The sequence below is a fragment of the Varanus komodoensis genome, unplaced genomic scaffold (genome assembly GCF_004798865.1).
Source record: "Varanus komodoensis strain SLA01 unplaced genomic scaffold, ASM479886v1 scaffold17, whole genome shotgun sequence".
NCBI classification, from domain to species: domain Eukaryota; kingdom Metazoa; phylum Chordata; class Lepidosauria; order Squamata; family Varanidae; genus Varanus; species Varanus komodoensis.
Window position 1 is genome coordinate 21,097,264 of NW_025335505.1, and position 21,559 is coordinate 21,118,822.

General features: G+C 41.9%; 1 protein-coding gene across 1 annotated transcript in view; it reads right to left on the reverse strand.

The window, feature by feature from the left end:
• PARD6G (par-6 family cell polarity regulator gamma) overlaps positions 1-21,559 on the reverse strand; it is a 94,570-nt gene that overhangs the window by 51,163 nt on the left and 21,848 nt on the right. The window contains exon 2 of the mRNA XM_044426494.1: positions 19,226-19,448. Within this exon, the coding sequence (XP_044282429.1) occupies positions 19,226-19,448 (223 nt within the window). The remainder of the gene's footprint in view (positions 1-19,225; positions 19,449-21,559) is intronic.

Below are 21,559 nucleotides of genomic sequence, written 5' to 3' on the forward strand. Positions count from 1 at the left end.
TCCTGGAAATTCGTCTTTATCTCAAATTTGTACGTAAGTTGAATCACATATAGTAGGGCATCCACATTAGTGGGGGTTAGGGGTGCAGAACCCCCATGAAAGTGGAACAACTGCAAATACCTTTAGCCACTACCCCCACCCAAACTCACCAGTGCCTCCTCTTTGCCCCGAGGAAATGCTGGAGAGATTTCCCTTTCCAATGGGCAGGACAGGATGGACTGCTTTGGGGGCCTCCCCTCTTTCCCCTTTTGCTTCCTCTCTCTCTACAGTGATGACGATTTTTCATAGTAATTTTTAAAGTAAAAATTAATTTAAATTAAATTAAACTGTTTTATGGCAGTTTGTAAGTACAGGTTGTTCATAGTTTGGACATTAACCCGGAACTCGGAAACTGCCTGTACATACTGGCTGTTAAGTAAGGCACCCATGCAGTGTAACATGAATTTGTGACAAGTGACTGAGCTGCATGGTGTATCCCTTTTTTCTTTTAAAACCAGGTACTAGTCCCCCTCTCAAATCAGACTCCTTTGAGAGTTAAAAGGAGGTGGGGGAGTCTATGGCAAACTGCCAATCTTGCTCATGCTCTTGCAAAGCTGGCCGAAACATCTGCTTTCAAAAGCACATTGCAGGTGGTTTATCAATTTGTTTCAAAAATGAAAGGCTAAAAACTGGCCTTATCTGTTACTCCCCACCAAATGAGGGACACACACATGACTCCCTTGAGACATACCACGCTGCCTTTGAAAAGGAGAGAGGATATGACATGCACTGGCTTCTCAAAGAAGGAGAAGCAAAGGAACTGCCAGGATTCAGCTTCAGTGCAGACGGCAACTGGGGCCGGTTCCAAGAGAGCCACCGTCCAAGCTCACCCAAAGCTGACTTGGCAATGCAGCCAGTTGGTGAAGAGTCTGCTGCACATGCCTCAGGCCTTGTGGCGTATGTATGGCTGCTGTAATCTTGAACTGCCAAGCTTTTAACACATGTGCTAGCCAGAAGTACTTGAAAGAAAAAATACAAGGGCCTGTGGAGGTGACTTGATTACAAACACATGACCTCAAAAAGAACTCCAGATAGTCCATTAGAATCTAGAATCTAGCCTTTCAGATAGGAATTTAAGAGCAGGGCTGCTCGATCAGAGTCAGATATTTATTCACGGCCAACCAGGTACTTTGGCGAAGCCCAAAAGCCCAAAAGCAGAGCAAGAGCATAGCAGCAGCACCTTGCCCATGTTCCCCAGCAACTGGCATACAGAGATAGACTTCCTCAGATACTGGAGGTAACATGCAGCCATCATGCTGAATAGCAAAAGCTTTTTCCTCTATGAATTTGTTCGGCCCCCTTTTAAAGCCACCTAAGTTGGTGGGTATCTTTACATCTTGCAGTAGTGAATCCCATAGGTTCAACTATGTGCTGTGTTTTGTTTGTTGTGAACTTCTACCATTTAACTTCAATAAAAGGTAAGTGTGTGTGTGTGTGGGGGGGGGTGCACACACATGTGGGGGGGAGGGGGGAATATATACATTTATATAGTATCTTGTATCCTGCTTTGATTTTTCCATACTTTCTTGTATTTCAGCCTGGAATTGAAATAAATTTAATTGGCACTGTAAGCACTTGGTGTACACAAGATACTTAATACAAGGTGCAATGTATTTTTTACTGTGGCACAAAAGTAAAGTAAATAAAACAAGCAGGCACCTGTTAGTTGCATAAATATTCCCCCCTCTCCAGCTAGTGCTTGGTAGAAGCACCTTGGAGACAGCTGGAGCTGTAAGTCTTCTTGAGCAAGTCTGACAGCCTTGTGCATCTGGATCCTGCAATACTTTTCCTTATTATTCCTGCTCTGGCTGTGTAAGGTTGGATGGGAACCGTAGGCGAACGGCCGCTTTCAGCTGTTGCTACACATTCTCAGTCAGACTGAAGTCTGAGCTGTGACTGGGCCATTCTTAGATATTCATGCTCTGCAGTGTCCCTTTGGCAGTGTGTTTGTCTTGCTGGAAAGTGAGTCTCTGTCCCAGTCCCACATCAGTTGTAGAATGAATCAGGTTTTCTTCTGGAATTGTCCTATATTTGTCCTCTATCTTGACTAGTTTCTCAGGACAAGCTGCTGAGGACAAGCATCCCCACAACACAATGCTGGCACCCCCACGCTTCACTAGGGGAATGGTGTTTTCAGGAAAACAAGCACTCTTGGCTTTGTGCCACACATAGCTTTTTGCACACAGACAAAAAGTACTGTTTTTGTCTCATCAACCCAAAGAACCTTTTCTCACATGCTTGCTGTACTTCCCACATGGCTTTCTGCAAACTCCAAACAGGCTGTGAAGCAGATTTGTTTCAGAAATGGTTTTCTTCTAACCACTCTTCTATAAAGTCCAGCTTTATGAAGCATCTGAGTGACAGTTGTCCCATGGATGGTCTTCCCCATTTCAGCTCCCATCTCTCTCCTTCCACTGTTCCCTTGGTTCCTCCTCTGACTAACGTCCTTCTTACCCAGTCACTGAATTTTGGTCTGGTGGACAACCTTCTCTAGGCACAGTCATGGTCGAGCCATTGCCTTTCCATTTGGTAATATCTATTGGATTGATCGGTGCCCCAGAGGAGTTCACAGTTTGGGATTTTTTAAAATATATCCCAACCATGATTGGTGCTTCCTCACAACCTCACCCTGGAGCTAATGTGTGAGCTCCTGGTTCTTCATGAAACTACTTGTTCAGATGTGCCCCCAACACATTCTGGGGCCTTCTCAAAATAGGTGCATTTAATCGGAGATCATGTGGAGCTGGAACTGCAAGCGGGCAGATTCCATGCAACCGCTCAGAGCGGCTTCTGGAGGCAGAGAGTTGCACCAGAGCTCATTTAGGCACATTGCAACAGAGGGAGTAGATACTTATGTGACCACAAGAGCCAGTTTGTTTTCATTTGCTTAACTTTGTGCAAAAATATAAATATTTTGCACCTTCACAGTGTTGAATATCCTGTGTACGGCAAGTGGCAACAATGCCAAGTAAATCCATTTCAGTTCCAGGCTGTAACAAAACACACAGGGGCAAAATAAAAGAATACATATACATGCATACCGAAGCAGAGGAAGAGTCTCCCACACAGGTGCACACGGATGCACACATGTGCAGAAGACACAGTAAAAGCTTCCCTTCCTCCATCTTTTGGGACAATAGCTCAGATTTATCTTCACAGCTACCTTGCAAAGTACATTAGGCTGAAACCAGTAGAATGCATGAGACCATCAATCAGCCTCATTAACCATTTTGAAATTTGAACCTCTCCCACACTGAAACCCAGATGTTTCATCCCCCTGCAATAAACAGGGCTCCCTTTATTGTGGAGCAATTGAAGTATATAAACATGTGTTTCAGGATTTAACTTCCACCTACCCTACCAATCCAATAATGAAAAAACCAAGGGCTTTCTGAAAAGGGTGTTCCTTGGGTTTCCTTGCCAGCATTATATTTGAGCATGTCATGAGATTCAGAAAAAATAACCATGTATTCCATTTTCACTAGCAAACTATTTTTAAGGATCCTCATGAGCAGACTCTAAAAAAAAAATCAGCTTAAAAACAGAGTTTTCAGAAGGCATTAGGCATGATGCACTCTAAAGAAAGTAGGAAACATAACAAAAATTTGCATGGGGGGCAAGCAAGCAAGGTGCACACCATACGGCAGCTGATCCACCGTCCACTGCTAGTTGCCAAAAGCCTACACAAGCTCTTCCAGATAGGAAGATTCCAGTTATCTTACACAGCACCTTTTAGTGCATGGTTTCTGATCTAAATGGTTAGCATGGAAGCGTGGGCTGTGAAAGATGGAATTTGTAATTTATTAGTAGAGCGACTGCTGATGACAGTTGTTTCATTATGCTACCCTACTCCCTAGACAGCAGTTCAAAGTTTAGCACAATGAACATGGCCGACACAGTGGCTCTAGAAAATAAATTCCCCCAGAACCATTGTGTTTGAACTGTGGCACCAGCCCCTGGAAAGACAACTGTTTATAGAAAAAGAAACAGGGAGTGATTTTGACATGGCTAGCAAAGGCTCAGCAAGAGGAAGTGGCATGCAGAATTTGATGTCTCAGAGAAAATTAATTGGCAACAGAATGCCTAATACTGAGTAAACCAGATTTATTTAAAATGATGTAGAGACTGTCACTGCCTTCAAATGTAAAGCCATATCAAGGAAGGGTTCAAATAAAAGCAATGCAAACCAAATACAAGAGGGGAAAATCAATTAATAGGCAATAAAATGCTACAAACCCAGTTAACACCAATAAATAGGCTGCCCACAGGCAATGCAATGGCTAGGAAAACAAGTGAACCTTTAGTGGCTACATGAAGACCTGGAAGGAAAAGCCATGGGAAACCCCTGGTGGAAGCTGGTTCTAGACATGCAGGTCCACCATGGAAAAGGAATGCTCTCCTTGGTATACAGGTGAGAATGGCCTCTGCTGATGACATCAAACTATGGGTAGGTGAGTATTACAGAAGGTCTACTTTCCCATACAGGCTTTTCAAAGCAGACTTATGAGGCAAATAAATATATTCAAATAAACACACACACTCCAGCTACCTCTTTCCAACAATGATCAGCAACTGTTTTTGTGAAAGCTAGAAGCAGACCATTTAATTGTTCAAATCAATGGCCATCACTGTATCTCATGGCAGCAAGCTAATTCTTTGTTGTGTGAAGCAGTACTTCTGTGTCTTGATTTTACAGTCAACTTAATTTTGTGACTCTCAGTTTACAATTATGACCGCAGAAACTGCTGTTTAATTTCTTGATCATGTCCAGCACAAACTGCAGTGGTTTCGTCCTTCCTCACAAAGTGCTCCAGCTGCCTGATCATTTTGGTTTCTCTTTTTTTGCAACTTTTCTAGCTCCATGAGATCTTTTTGAGATGGGACAAGCAAAATTGTACACAATATTCCAAATTCAATAGCCTTCAGCACCAGGAGGCCACCTAGAAGGAATGGCATCCAGTAGGTTCCCTTCTTCTTGAAGCAGGACGGGACTACCATGACAAGGAGCACTGATACCATGGCAGAGGCCCACCATTCTCACAATGTCCAGGCATACTGTCACTCAATGGTATCTTGGGACTGGCAAAATGACACCTTGTACCTACCCACCTGGTAAGTTCAAACCAACCAAGGGGTGAGGACAGATGGAACGATCAGCTCAAAGACAAATGCATGCTAGGCTATAGGCAGTTACCAGATCATGCTGGATGCCCCTTCCACTTTATATAAAAGCTTTATATGGTTGTCTTTCGTAATAGCGGCAGTCCCTTGATAGCCTTCTCAATAGCTGTTCCCAGGCTGTGGAACATTCTGCAAAGGGAGGCCAGGTTTATTCCCTCTATGATTGTCCTTCTGCCTCAAAGCAAGGACGGTTTTATTTAACCAGGCCTTTGTCATATAAGGTCTGCTGGGTTGAGGCTGTTTTTATTATGTTGTTGCTGTGTTTTAATGCACCATTTTATTCTTCTTCGCCTAACCTATAGGTTGGCCATTCTACAAACAGAATGCTGGGCTAGAAGGAACCTTGGAACCAGCAATGGCTCATCTTATGTTCTTAAGTGAAACAAACAGAAATTGCAGCCCTAGTTTCAGTTTTCCCTAAGTTTGTTACTGAAGAATGTGAGTCATAGAAGGCAAAAATACCATGTTTAAGTCTGGTCCAGCCCCATCCAGGAGCCAAATGACTGTGCATGGGGGAAGGATTACCCTACCTTATTTTTCAGTCTCCCCTCCCCTCCCCGAACAACCGAACTCTAGGGCTTGCCAATGTTTGCCTTAGAAGAATTACCTATAGAAGTTCACATCCTATATCTAGTCCATGTAACAAGATTGATTGTGGCCCAGACAAACTGCATAGTTTATCCAAATTTTCCTACTATGGCATGGACAACTTTCCACAGAAAAATATAGCACCAGAAAATTTTCCACCTCACCTCACATCCTATCTCCAAGGGAATGGGACAATATTTTGCAAAGAGTATTGATCTCAACCAACTACAAACAGGCTGATCAGAGATTCTTCATTAGAAGAGGAAGCATGCCTGTCTCTCCAGCTCAGGCAAGCCACCTCATAGGTTCTTTTTTAACCCACAGGCCCTTGCTGTGTGCAAATCAGCCCAATGCATGTGTGGTCCAAGGTCGCTCGGTGAGCTTCATGGCTGAAAATATATTTGAACCTTTATATCCCTGGGCTAATCTAGGATTTAATCTATTACACTACACTGGTTCGCCACATTATGAATTTAATTACTGTAAAAGAGGCAGGGAAGGGATGGGGTGGTAACAAGTAAAGGTTCAAAATGATGGCTGCATATTTTATATAGCAACCATACTAGACTTTCACTTACTTTGGCACATTTCAAACCTAATCCTGTAGAGCTGGACTTGGGATGGTTTGAGCCACATTTAGATGCAGACCTTCTTTCTGCTGGTCTTTATCCTACCTTCCTTCCTACCTACCTACCAGCCCACATAAAGCCTACGTACCTTTTGGATAAAAACATGAGCCTCTATTAAGGCACAGCACCAAAACATCTCAAAGTCTGCAAATAAACTGCATACATGTTGCTCAGAAGTAGGTGGGGACAAGGGAATGGAAAGTCGGAAGTACTGAGCTAAGCAACTGACAGGTGCACAGGAAAATACCTGGGTTAAAGGGTTAGGCTAATCTACCCCAGGTAAAAAAAGCTCCTTGGATGCCAAGTTGTCAGATGATGTAGAGAATAACACCAGAGGATGAGACACTTTTGTTTTGAGCCTCCTTAACAGAGGGGCATCTAGTTGCAAATGCAGCAAAATTATTTTTAAACTTCTTACCGGAAGAGCTTAACAAGAGAAAGTGCTGTGAAACTGTACAAGGGCCATACTGCAGAAACCATGATAGAAAAAGGCAGAAAAGGAAGGGGGAGGCGAGACACAGAAATAATAAGCAGAGCATACACAGTGGGCTGTGGTCACTTAGAGAGGACCCACTGAAATCAATGGAACTTAATTTGGCATTATTCTGATGGGTTTCAGTAGATCTACAACCAAATAGTATGTCCTGGTCTAGATCCAACTCAGTCACTATACCTTGTTTGCAGAAGGGGAGAAATCAAAGTGGGGCAAGAACCTGAGCAGCACTGCAGGCAAAAAGCAGGAAAAGGCGGGTAAATTAAAACCCTTTCTGGGGGGTGGGAGCAGAGGGAATAGAAAATTATTGTGACAGACCTATTCCGTTATCTGTCTAATGAGAAGAGATAAACACAGAAAAATGAGTTGGAGGTTTTGCTTTGTGTGGATGTGTCTCTGTCTCTCTCTCTCTCTCTCTCTCTCTCTCTCTCTCTCTCTCTCTCTCTCTTGTGTGTGTGTGTGTGTGTGTGTGTGTGTGTGTGAGAGAGAGAGAGAGAGAGAGAGAGAGAGAGAGAGAGAGAGAGATCCTTTAAAAATTGGATTAAGGGGTGTTAGTCACTCCTGGCTGCTTCTCAAACAGAAGTCAGACACTGAAGACTTTGCCATTCACAAAACCCATATATAAACATTGAGCCCTACTGGCTAATACTTTTTATAGTATGCTATTAAAAGAGCCCACCTCTAAGGCATATACAGTACAACTGCTGCAAAGCAAACTGTTATCTTACTGCAAGATGACAAGAGTATTAAGAGAGTCACAGGATGCAAATTCAGCATTAAGCATGGTCATAGTTTCCCTTTGAGGCAGCATTTAAAAACCTAACCACTCTTCCAGCTCCTGTGCAGCATCTTCCAAGTGTAATTTCCTGTTGCTGCTCTTAAGTCAAAACATCCCTGACCAAGGGTATTTATATTATGAGGAAAGCAGTTAGAATCTTTTTTAAAATGTGAGATGCAGGAATGAAAAGAGAAAGCAAGACAAGGAGGAAAAAAGGCACCCTTCGGCAAACGTGTCGTCCTTTCCAGACCAAGTTTATTCATTTAGTGGCTTTGCTATTGCAACTCAGCATAGGTTTAGACAACACTCATGCGGTTGCCAGAAAAGACAGAGAAGGCTGTAATTGAAGCCACCAAAAATAACCTACTGGCAAAAAGGCACTAGCTATTTAGCATACCTCCCCCCCTTCGCTCAACAATCCTCATGGCCATAATTTAAGGAATGTTTTGCCAACACACCAAAAGAGCAGCCCCCCCTTTGCAGAAGCAGTGGGGTGGGGCCATTTCAAGACATTCTAGAATTAAAGGACAGAAACCTTGCAACAGAGGGCTTAGCCGATTTAACACATCCGGATGGCAATAAAGAGGACAGGACCTCTCTGAACCCCTTCCAAACGTCCCTTTCCCCATTAGATAATTCAGCTAGCCTGACTCAGCAGTGTAACAGGAACACAAGCCAGCCTGGTATGAAATGCGAGCAACTATTATTCATCCATGTGGCATATGAGGCTTAGAAGAATAAGAGATACCAGACAAAGCATTTTCATAAGCACCATCCAGGTGAACTGTGGAGGGGAAGCATATCCACATACCTTGCTGGACTATAATGCACAAAGGTGATTAGCACACATACAGAGTTTTACCCTAGAAGGGATGTGCACACACACATTGCTATGAAGGTTTCTGTGCCTAAGATCCTAAGCCAGATTCTCCTTCAGGCTCTGCATTCCACATTCCCTTGCAGCAGAGGTTGACAACACTGGCCCACAACTCCCATCATTCCTGGCCAAGGCTTCCATGCCCATCTGGGCAAGGCCACTGTATACCCAGAAACTTATAATTCAGTATTTAAAAAGAGCTAACATTGAGTCAAAGGTTTCATGTGCAGAAGAATAACATAAACACAAATGAAAATCCTAGTATTTTTTTAGCCATTCTGTGGCTCATTTCCCCTCCATCTAAAAGGAAGCAAGAAAACACAACTTCCAAAAGTAAAATCTTTTGCAAGGGAAATAGACAAACCAAGATACTGGGTCCATTTCTACACCATGTGATATTCATCCAGCAGTAGCTTAGCAGCACCTACTTTCCCTTGCAAGAGATTCTGGAAAATTATGATTATATATTGCATTTATGTCCTGCATCCTTCCTCTTACAAGGAACCAAAGTGGCTTACAAGGGTTGCTTCTTCTCCATTTTATCTTCACCACAACCACCCTGTGAAGTAGGTTAGGCTGAGAGTCTGTGACTGACCCAAAGTCATGGCTGAGTGAGGATTAGAACACAGACCTCCTGAGTCCCCGTCTAGCTTGCCAACCACTGGGCCACTCTAAATTTCAAATGAAATCGTAGCCTTGTTAATAAACCCACCAAATCGGCTAGCCCAGAACTTCTTTGCTGGCCAACAGCACTGATGTTAGTCCTTTGCAATCCCACCTGGGGATGCCCCTCTTGTTTTCCCAAAGGTTCTCTGCATTCCATAGCACCATATAACTTGCCGCAGGATACCAAGCCTTATTGCATTTATTACATATGTAATATGTGAATGCAATATAAAAGGAATGCATCCAAAATCTGAATTCTAAGCACCCTATAGCAGTATGGCATCTTATTCAAGGCCTCATTACAATAAGCTTGTCCTGTATTCATCACCTAAACTTCCATGTTTTACCTGAATGTCTGTTACAAAAGACACTGCTACCAAGATTTTAGAACTAAACCAGAAACCTTAACATGAAGATTAAATATCAGCACAAAAGCTTTTGTTGTTGTTTACATGTGCACATGTTTTTAAAAGTCTGCAGGTGAACAAGGACATTTCTGCTCACCTTACTGCTAAGAGTAGGGGGATCAGACAACCTGAAACCCTGCTAGGCTGAAACATACCCTGAGAAAGGCAGTATTTCCCATCCTACAGGCCTGCATTACACTCTGAACTAGCTCTCATTTGTCTTGTTAATGTCACTCAAGCTGTGAAAACAACCCTTGAGGGCCAACTAGATGGTAGAAGGATGGCTGGATTACTAGAACACAAAATGAGTCAAAGTGCTATCAAAAACGCTTTTAAGCAACGGAGGCAGGGCATGTTGAATGCTTCTTACACAGGATTTTCTCCCTCACTTGCATCCCCAGCCGCTTTGTCCCAGCAGTGCTTACCTCTTAATGAAGCACAACAAAGAGAAAAGTAACTGGAAGGAGCGGGTTTCAGAAGGAAGCACTATCAGGGAAGCACCAGCGGCACATTCTGAACTTGAAGCTCCTCCCTTCCATCTTGCAGAAATTTTGGGTGGCCCAACGCTGTAGTGTTTGCTAACACTGATCACTCCCACGCACACCCCCTTTTTGCTGTGTAATCCATTCTGAAAGGAAGCATCTTGTTGAGGCACTAAGAAAGCAGCTCAAGTTAGCACAAAATAAACTTTAAAGCGGGGGGCGGGGGAGATTTGTCCTCTGAGATATTAAACAAAATCTGTGTTTTTGTACTTCTCCAGTCAACAGCAGCCTGTATTTTAAGCACGGAAAATGGAATTCCTGAATAATAAGCTTGGCCATTCAGAGACAGAAAAATAGTTCATGGCTGCAACTTGAAAGTGCAACTGAAGTCCGCTAAGAAAGCTGCATTCCATTTCTGTGCATACTTGTGAATCAACTTTGACAGAAGCTATAGAAAGAGGTGCACATTTTAGGGGCCCAGGAATGCCCTAGTTGGAGCATGTTGGAATTTGGAGCCATTTTCTGTCTAAACACATATAGGACTGTGTCCCAGGAGAGTCATACAAAAACTTATGGCCACACACGCAGTTGAGAAAGAGCAGGACCCTGATAGCCTTTTAAGGAAGTACTGCACCAAACCCTGGGATGCCACTGCAAGTTCAAATGCACAGCTACCAGAGGAAAGATGGTCCAAATAATTTTTAAATTTTGAAAAGGAAATCACAGTGCAGCAAGTGATCCAGTCTTTTAATGTGAAAGGAATGGCTCTTATGTGTTTAAGCAACTTGGAAAGAGAGAAATGCATTAAAATCTATTAAAACAAAGCTGTCTTTTATACTCCCAACTATTTTACCAAACTACTTCCACTGAAACAGTTAATAGCTTTAGAGCCAGCTTAAATGTAGGCACTTGAGCAGTAGCTACTGCATATTTTACTTATGCAAAAATTTAATCAGAAAGACAAATAGACCACTGATGATGGGGCGATCATATTTCTTATTCTAATAAATATGAGCTGGTGTATTTTGGAACGGTCTGGACCCAGAAAAATTCTCCTTTACCCTACTAGTAAGGATAGCTTTAAATTTGCACTCCATTTTGTATGTGCCAGTTCTAACATTTATTTCTTTTTAGGAGGGTTTAGATTGAATCTCATAGAATACCAACAGAAATATTTAAGGAATTATTCTGTATTTCATATACTGTCCAATAGGCAAAGCTTTCTTTAAAGTTTACAACCGTTCATAAAATAATTCAATCAAATGTGGAACAAATTAAAAGCAGCTAAAGTATATGATGAGTAGATATGTAAAACACCTGAGATGGATAATTCCCTCAAGGCCTTGAATATCCATGTACATCTATAAATGCTTCAGCATAAAGGGCTGTCTTAACTTGGAGCTGAAAAGATGACAGGGTTGGTGCTCGGTGGGGAGATAATTCCACATCTGGGGGGCCATACTGAGAAAGCCCTTTGACTCTGCAATCAGAGAAAGGTCCCAGATACTGAGCACAGTGTCTCCACAATTTGGTTGGGAGAGATACTTCATCAGGTATTGTGGTCCTAAGTGCAACCCCATCCAGAACAGGTTAAACACCCTCCCATTCAGTCAGAGGAGCCACCCACTAACAGCATGTGTCTTGTTTGGATTGAGCTTCAGTTTGTCAACCTACATCCAGTCCAGTGTCACATCCAGGCACCAGTTTAGCACATCCACATCCCCACCTGATAAAGATGAAAAGGAGAAACAGAGCATCATGCCATCAACTTATTGATGACAATGCACTCACAAACTCCAGGTGACCTCACTCAGCAGCTCATGTACATGTTAAACATCACAAAGACCCCCAAGAACTCCATGCTGGAGCATCTGTGAGGTTGAATAATATCCCCAGCACCACCTTCCGGAGCCAGCCAGGCTAAGAGAGTCACCCCAGAAGGATACCGTGGCTGATGGCACTGAAGGCGACTGTGAGACCCTCTTTTGCAGCAGTTGAAAGGGACAAAGCCTCCATCAAGATGAAAAGAAGGGCAAGCCTAGCTAGTAACTCAACATGTGTTCCAGTCATTAAGTATTTGCTAGTGTTGTAATGAATGACTATGGCTGCATGTTATCCACAGCATTTATTCCAAGAATATCATTAGTGGGTGGTCAGTATTCACTACATTTCCTGTTTAAACTTTCTAATTTTAGCAGGTGTGGGTTGTTACTGTTTGTTTTTTAAACAGCAACATATTGCTACTTCTGGACTTTTACCACCAGATCTTTTGTACCCTATCTGCAAAAAGATCTAGCAAGTTCCTAAACCTACAGGAATGTTTCAGAAACAGCGTTTTTTATATATGAGGAATCGGTAACTAGTTCTCTTTCATTTTCATTATGCTGGTTGGCAGACATTGAATTATTCTCCTTTCTGAATTGCACATATGGATACAAAACATATTAGAATAAATGCAAGGATTCTTTAAACAGGTGCATTCTATATTCTTGAAATCAATACATTCTCCTAAGCAGATCCTCCTAGAGCAGATGGAGAAATGTCTGGTCATGCCAGATACTCTACCCTGGAACGGAGGTGGCTGATTGAAATGGCTTGGGTGTTTTGACTATCGCCTTCATTCAGCAGACAGCCCAAAGTGTATGTTAAAAGGAAAAAATAGTTAAGTCTGTTGTATGTTACTAGATCTAGAAGAGAGCGAGCACATTTCTGGATTTGCGAGCTTTATTTTTTCATCAACATTAACTGAGTTGAACTCCCTCAAAACATTCTGCTTGATCAGTCCGGCTCTAGCAAATCTTATCTTGATGCTAAATAATCTTCTTGGCTGTGAATACCATATAATTTGGATCCAAATATGAGCAGCAACGAGCACGCAAGCCTGGCCCAGAAGTGGCAGGAACTCGGATATTGGTAATTATCAACATGTATTGCTGTTCTAGAATGAAGGCTGCCAACTTCTCCCCCTCTTTTTTATGGTCTTATTCCTACTTCTTTAACAGCATGCAATTAAGCAGGTGAAAGCAAGCACATCAGGAAGTGTGTTCACCTGCTCCATGTCTGCGTCAGGCTGTTGCTAAAGTCTGAATAGTAATACCAGTCAATGAATCATTAAATCATAGAGTTGGAAAAGGCCAGAGGATCCAACCCCCTGCGCAGTGCAGGACTCCTAGTTAAACCATCCCTCTGAGGTGGCTGACCACCTGCCTGCCCACTTCCGTCGCCACATCCCGCTTACTGCAGACCAGTGCGGGGGGCTAGCTGTGCTCTCCCTGCGCATTCACCACGTCTTCCTTGGTTTGGCATCACATTCATGGGAGATGTGCCAGCACCACTGAGGAGGGGAGAGACACATCAGTAGGACCAGCTGGGTCTGCCCTCTGGGTGGGGCCCCAAAGACCGGAATTTTTTCTGCTGTGTTGTGGTGAAGGGGAAATGTTGAGGCAGGGTTGTGCTGACTGTGTTTTCTTAGCTAATCTGTGCTGGTTTGCATGGGGGTTTGAATGGGTGGGGTTAGTTGTATTTCATAATTTAACATTATGAAGATTATTGTATTAAGTAACTTTGATTTTGTATCACTCTGCTGTTAATATTATATTTGAATGTGTATTTACTATGAGTACAGTATTGCATTTATATTGATTTTGTACTTTTGCTATTGTAGATTTTTGATTACACTGTCAAATTTTGCCTTGCTGTAAGCCTTGCTGCCCAGATTGCCCTATGGGCCAAGGGGTGGCATACAAATGTAATTAATCAATCTTGAATCATTCAGTGTGGGGAGTCCACAATCTCCCTTGGTAAATTGGTTCCATTGTCATGCTGCTCTAACAGTCAGGAAATTTTTCCTGATATCCAGCCAGAATCTGGCCTTCTGTAACTTGAGTCTACTATACCATGCCCTGCACTCTGTCAAGATCACTGTGCATCTAGTTTTGTCTTCCAAGGTATTAGCTACCCCACTCAGTTGTGTGTTCTCTGCAAATTTGATCATCATTCCTTGTACTTCCTCATCCAAATCATTAATGAAAATGTTGAACAGGACTAGGGCCAGGAGGGAGCCCTGTGGTTCCCCACTTGTTACTTTTCCCCAGTTTGAGAAGATGCCATCAATGAGCACTCTTTGCATTCGATTGTGCAGCCGGCTGTGGACCTTCTGGATAGTTGTTCAATCTAGACCACTTTTTGCTAGTTTGCTAATCAGGGTATCATGGAGAACTTTGCCAAAAGCTTTGCTTAAATCAAGATATACTATTGTCCACAGTCCATCAGGGAGGTTACCCAATCAAAAAATGAGATTAATTAGTCTGGCAGGATTTGTTCTTGAGAAATCCACGTTGGCTTCTAGTAATCACTGCATTGTCTTCAAGGTGTTTGCAGACTGACTGCTTTATAATTTTCCCAGGGATTGATATCAGACTGACAGGTCTATAGTTCCCAGTTTCTTCTTCTTTTCCTTTCTTGAAGACAGAGACAATGTTGGCCCTTCTCCAGTCATCCAGCACTTTCCTCTCCTCCATGATTTTTCAGAGATAACAGACAGTGGTTCTGAGAGTTCTTCTGGCAGCTCCTTCATGACTCAGGATGGAATTCGTCAGGCCCTGGAGACAGGAGCGCATTCAACCCAATCAGATAATCCTTGACCATCTGCCTGCCAGTCTTGGGCTGCCATCCTGCTCCTTCAGTTGTGCTTCCCCTTCACCAGGAAGGTCATAGATCTCTCAGGAGAAGACTGAGCCAAAGTAGGAATTGAGCAATTCTGCCTTCTTAATTTTTTGTCATCTGTTCTCATTTTGCCATTCATAAATGGTAGTTAACCCCCATTTCTTTCCTCTGTCTTTTACTTTCGCTATATCTGAAGAAGGCTTTTTTGTTGCTTTTAGCATCCCTCACTAGCCTCAGCCCATTCCTAGCTTTCGCCTTCCCGATGCCATCTCTCCAATTCTGTGCTGCCTGTCTGTATTCCTCCTTTGTGGCCTGGCCTTCCTTACACTTCTTATACCTGTCCTTTTTTATTTTCCAGACCATCTCTATGCTTTTTGTGAACCACATGGTCCTCTGTTGTCTTCTACCCCTTTTCCTTGTTGGAATTGTGATTGTGCCTTTAGAATTTCCTTAAAAAAAAAAAAAACCTTCTTCTTCGACTCCTTTTCTCATTAGAGTCACTTGCCATGAGACTCTACTTATCATTGTTCTGAGTTTATTAAAAAAGGCTTTCCCAAAATCCAGGGTAGATGGTTATCTACACTGGGCTTTTGCTTCCTTTAGAATCAAGATTTCAGGTGTGACATAGTCACTGCTTTCAGAAGTCCTTTAGCTGATATTTTGTCCAGTAGGTCTTCTATGATGGTTCGTATCAAGTCAGGGATAGCCATTCCTCTTGTTTCTGCCTACACTTTGTGTTGAAGGAAGTTGTCAGCAACACAGGTAAGGAATCTTTTGGAGGGGCCGTGTTTGGCAGAATTTATCTCCCACCATATCTTGGAGAAATTGAAGTCACCAATAACAATGACATCATGTCTCCTTGAAACACTGGCAATTTGCTTTTAAATAAAATTTTATGTAAATTGATTTTAAAATTTAAATTGGATTTTTATTGGATTTTTTAAAAACAAAATGGTTTTTGAAGAAAAAATAACTAAAGGGAGTTTTCTATTCAAGATACATTATAGTCCAAAGGCTATTTATCCTGAAATAAGAATTAGTTTTTAATTATGTAGCATGAGGCTGTATATTCATGCAATGTTTAATTTTTTTGGTAAATGGATTCCATTAATCCATTCAGAGCATCATGCTCTTCCTGAGGTTTCAGAGGTTTTACTGGGCAATTTTTCTATCTAGAAGGTATTATCACAAATGCTTGGTTTTATTTATTTACATATATTTATAGGTCACCTATAATTACCAAGTCCGTTCTAGGCGGCTTACAATGTAAAACATTCCAACAGTAAAAACACATTAAAGACCAATGAAAACATAATAATTTATATATCTATAAAAACAATTAAAAAGGGCCTCAGCATACAGGCTAAATGTAAAAAAAATCCTAAAAAGGTATGTTTTTTTACAGTTCTCAAAACTGTGAATTTGTGTCTGCAGAGATCATGGGCCTCTTCTTCACAGCAAAAATATTACAATATACACAGATTAGAGATAAAGACCTCAATTCCATTGTTCCTTTGCAAATCAAGGTACACAGAATCAACCACTTACTTCTTAAGTGCTGAGCAGCAAAAATGAAAGGGAAACCTTTTGAGCAGAGTTCTCCAAAAATCTTTGAATCTTCTTCTGTATAGCCTTAGGTTTATCATATTATTCCTCGCCTGGAGGAGAATACCTATAATGGCAGCAGGTTGTAAAAGAGACCCAATTTGAGAATATTTTAATGACGTTCATCTATCTATCTACAGGTAAGGCAGGCCTGTGTGCAAATTATGCAGAAAACCATGATTTAAATCTAGTCTTACTTACTAGTGATTTAATGGTGCCTTAAATAAATGTGATTTAAATCAGATCCACCCTGGTTAAGAGTCCCTGACTGGTCCCAAATCACCCCGTGAACTTCATGGCTAAGTAGGGACTCACACCTGGAGCATCCAGTTCCCCAGTCCAACACTCTTCCCACCATGCCACACTGGCTCTTATTTGTATGTGTTTCTACATGGCTTCCATTACTTTCATAAAACGAAGGCTTACTAAGTACCTACTGCGGTACATGACTGCCGCCTCTTGTGATAAATGGCCAGAAATGAGTGGGGAAAGGGAAAGAGGAGAGAAAAATAGAAGAAAATCAGGGCACATGCCATAAGATGATGTTTTGCACACTGGCCTTGGAACAGCATGGACAGTCTGTGCCTTGCCGAACGCAGCTCTGCCACTCGTGCTTGCCTGAGAGCCGATAAAACCCATCCTACTTGAACCAAGCTGAAGTACTCCTCCTTCACAGCCACTGCGGTCAAAGGGCACAAAGTCCCTCTCAAGACAATAAACCTTTTTCCATCCATAGAAGAGGCAGAAGGAGGACAGTTCATTTCTACCTTGCCTAGAGTTGTATTGAGCTGTGGCTTCTGATCTAATTCCCAAAGCAGACAACATTTCCTTCTTTATCACCATAATGTAGCAAGGTATCATTCCCATTCTGCAAAGGGTGAGCCAAGGCTAAATGTACGAAATGGGCCCCAAGGCCATTCAATCAAACTCATGTCGGATTTAAACCCAGGTCCACATGCGTTCTACTAACTTCGCCAACTGTGAAAACCATCTGTTTCCATTGCGATTAGCTGCACTGATGGTTCAGCAAGCTCAGCAGAAAAACCCTAGAGCAGAACATCTGTGCACTTCCCTTGAAGTTGAAATGAGCCACGGATATTGGTCCAAGACGGTAATCTAGTCCCAACCTGCTCAACCAGAACGAGAAGTGACACCAGAAAGTGGCAAGGTAGGTTGCAGAGAAACACCCTTTTCCACTTCACAGCTTGAGAATTTTTGAGGGCTCTGGTCCTCGACACAAAGAGTAAAATGACCACTTACATACAGCTGACCATCATGCAGAATATTCGCAAGGAATCCCAGGACACCGTGTGTGGAACATTAGAACAAGCAAATGCAATATAACAAAACAATTAGAAAATAATAAAGTGATTTGACCAGCAACCGGATGAATCAAAATTCAATCAAAATTTAAAAAATGCCTGTGCATTGGGTGGCAAAAAGAAAGCGAGGTTGATGCCAATTGTGTCTCCCTTGGGACCACACTTCACAGTCCAGGGCTTTGCAGGACTTTACGATTATCTATCACTCCCAAAAACATGTATTTATTCACATAAACTCCCAAGTTTTAAAAGTTCTTCCCTTAAAGCTATAAAGTTGCACACTGCAGCTGGATAATAATAATGGCTAGTAAGGAATACCAAAAAAGGGGAAGAAAAACCAGAAGTTGATAAAATTTATTCCAGCCAACCAGATTTTACTACTGGCTACAGCATAAAGTGTAATATTCAACCACCTCCAAAAGATGACAGTCAAATGCATAATGATTTCCTCAAAATTCTTCAACACTGAGCCACTTTCCCACTCACTTCTCTTCGCCTTTCTACATATTTTAAAGAGATCTTTGCAACAAAGTGAAGCAAGGTCATCAGGCTCTGAACTTTCCAGCACCATCTTCAAGCTAAATAAGAAGTGTGGCTATTTTGCAGAACAGAATCGATGTGGAAGGGCTCTAGTAAATTTGAATTTACTCTCCCATGATAAAATAAGATGCTGTTCTTTATGATTGCCACGAGTTACTAGCCATTATTCATAACACTTTCCAACATTCCAGCTGTGAAAACTAGGACAGTCTGAGCCCTAGCCCTACATCATAATTAAACCACATTAATTTTTTCTCCCTCCCTTTCATGTACACGCAGACATAATATTAGGCTCTTGTCTGTACAAGGTCTTGTTTGTTATTCCTGCTGCTTCAACTTTATTCTGTTCTAGACAGTGTATTCTCATTTGTGTGCCTCTGTATCTTCTAGACAAGTTATCTTAAAGTGATCCTAAACAGAACCAAATGGAAACAAAGTAATTGTTTCTTAAATGCATTTTAGAATATAGCAGCTCAAGGATACTTTAGCAATTCACCTCTGGATTGCTAATATGCATTGAATAATAAAACTGCAAAGCCAGATAAGCTGGGCAACCAAGCCAAAATGTCATTTCTGTTAAAATATACAGAATCCAACATGAAGTTTTTGTCTCTGTGTTGTTCAGTTTCCATATTGGATAGCTGGAGAGACAACCTGGGTAGACAGGTAAGCTAGACCTCCACCACCCAAATGCACACAAAACACAGTGGTTTAAAGCCCCACTTACATTTTCTGCATAGGAGAAAAGAAATTTCTGAAGCTATGTTGCTAATAGGAGTCTGGTGGTTGCTATACTCATGAAATGAAAATGCAAATTATCCCAAGTACATACTATTAAGGAATGTTTAATTCCTCTCTTAATTGGGGCTTTTGAACACCAGAAATCAGTTGAACAACAATAAGGAGATTAATTTTTTAAAATTTTCAGCAGATGAGTAACCATTTCCTCTTACCTTGCTTTTGTATAAAAATCCTAAGTAGAGGGTTTGCACTTGAAACAGCTTTGAAGAAGTTGTCATCATTATTAATAGGCAGAAGATCCCCATGTATATCTGCATATCCAATCATTACTTCCATGTTGGATATATGGTGGATGTGAAGGATAAGTTTGTAGAAGTCTTCAAATTTTCCTGGTTTGTAACGATCCAGAGAAAATCTTCGAAATTCTGCACCAAACTGCAATTACAGAAGACAGTGCTGATGAGTTAATGTCAGGATTTTTAAGGTTACAGAAGTTTTCAGGTTTGGCATATGTTATTTATATTTTGAAGCAGAACAAGTCTTTTCCAAATTACAACCTTATTATTCTACAGGATGTCTCTGGTACCTTGCACCAGCTGTAACGATTGAGAATCCAAACCATGGATTCCAAAGTACAACAGGCAAACCATGGCCTTCAGTTGCTTTTCTACTTTTCTGTTCATCCTTTGTTCACACAGCTCTCTAAGTTTAATCCCATCAACCCAGCACACCCACCTCTGGAGGTTCATAACTTGGCTCATCAGTTCAAGTCAATGCCAATGCACACATTCTTGTCAAAAGCAGAACCAGTATCATCAGACTGCCTGCCATAGCTTTGTACATCTGAACAGTGTTCCCTTGTTTACTCACTGTACCTCATAAGTCAGCAACTGCTTCTAGCAAGTTTTCCCATATACCTATTTTTATGGATTCCATTTCTTTCCCCTCTTCCCAAGCTTCAGGAGGCTCAGCCATTCCCAACTCCCATTTGGCAAGGTCAGTTTCCTTCAGGTTGAACTGAATCACACTGAAGCCTTCAGATCACCTTTTGTAAAAATTTTCGACAAGGGTAGAGATTTGGAAGAATCTTGTTCAGCAGAGGTATCAAAAATGGAACCCCCAAAGGAACATATTTCTTTTTCTGAAAAGCGTTTTGTCCTTGCAGACTGTGAAGTACATTAAGGGCCCACGGCACTATCTTCAGACCACATCTAGTCTCCCCCAAGTCCTGGGAAGAATGCATTCTCCTCAATGCCTCCCACAAATTTCGAGGGTCCTTGAGCCAGGGATCCCCTGTGGGCTTCTTCCCTCCATGAGTCTACCTTCTCATTCTCATTGTCACCATCTGCTGCTGTTCTTTCCTTTCTCTCATGAGCACCACCACTTGCTTTCTCAGCCAGCAGAATGTTGGTAAGCAAGCAGGCAATGACATTTACTCGTATGGATCCAGCTTCTCACTAGCTCTGTTGTTGTGCCAGAATGAGACACATGTGGCTAAACAGGGCACAGTTGCGAGGAAGAGGAGCAACTCTGGGGGGCTCTTGCCAGCAGGTTCTTACAGGGGCATGGACCCACCAGATGCCTGGACAAGCCTAGCCTCAACCATGGCCCGGAGCCTTCTTATAATTTTACCCTGCCAGCCTCTCATTTTATCTCTACAACTTTTAAGTCAGTTCCACTGAAGTGAACAGCTTAAATTTGAGAGTGCTGTTTGAGACAATTCCCCTAATCTACAGTCAGGCAACTGATGCAGATACAGCAAAGACCAAATGGAACCAAAAGAGGGAAAATGGGTTGATTACTGAACTTCTTAATGCTAGGGAGAGGCTAATTTCAGTTCATTGCTTTTAACATCAGGGTAGTGTAAAGGAAGACTTGCCGAAAGTCTACAAGTGGCATTTCTATGCACAGACTATTTGAAACTGGTAGCACGGAAGCCGATAAGCACCCTCAATTCATGGCCCAAGTAGGACTGTACCTGGGAATTAAGAACTGTCAAGCATGTACAGGTGAGTCCCAAGTGAGCAAGCGATTCATGGAGTCAGGCCAAGAGAGGCTTATTAAATGCTTCAACTGCCAAGCGCTCTGATAAAAGGACCACTATGAAATGACTATAAGATGACAGAACAGGGAAAGGAGTTAATGAAATATTTATTACTGAGTGCTTCAGAAAAAATTATACAGGGTACGGGTGAGACCTAGGAGATAAGCAGCAAGGCTTCCCATAGTGCTGAATTCAGAAACTGTGTGCATGGAGTTCAGAACAGGGCTGCCAGAAATGAATCCAATGGCCCTAATGAATTTAGAAGTAAACCTCTGTGAAATGACATTTACGTTTTAAGCTGTTTTGTAGTTAAGAGACTGTTAAAGGCAAAAGCACATCATAACGTATTAAAAGCAAATCTATTACACCAAGTTACAGTCATAAAAATACATTTCCAAATATGAGTAATGGAGGGCTGTTTTTAAGTTGGCAGCTCTTCACAGAATAGACAGGAAAACAATAAAAATGGGTTCTGTACAACCCAGGAGCTTGGACATTATTA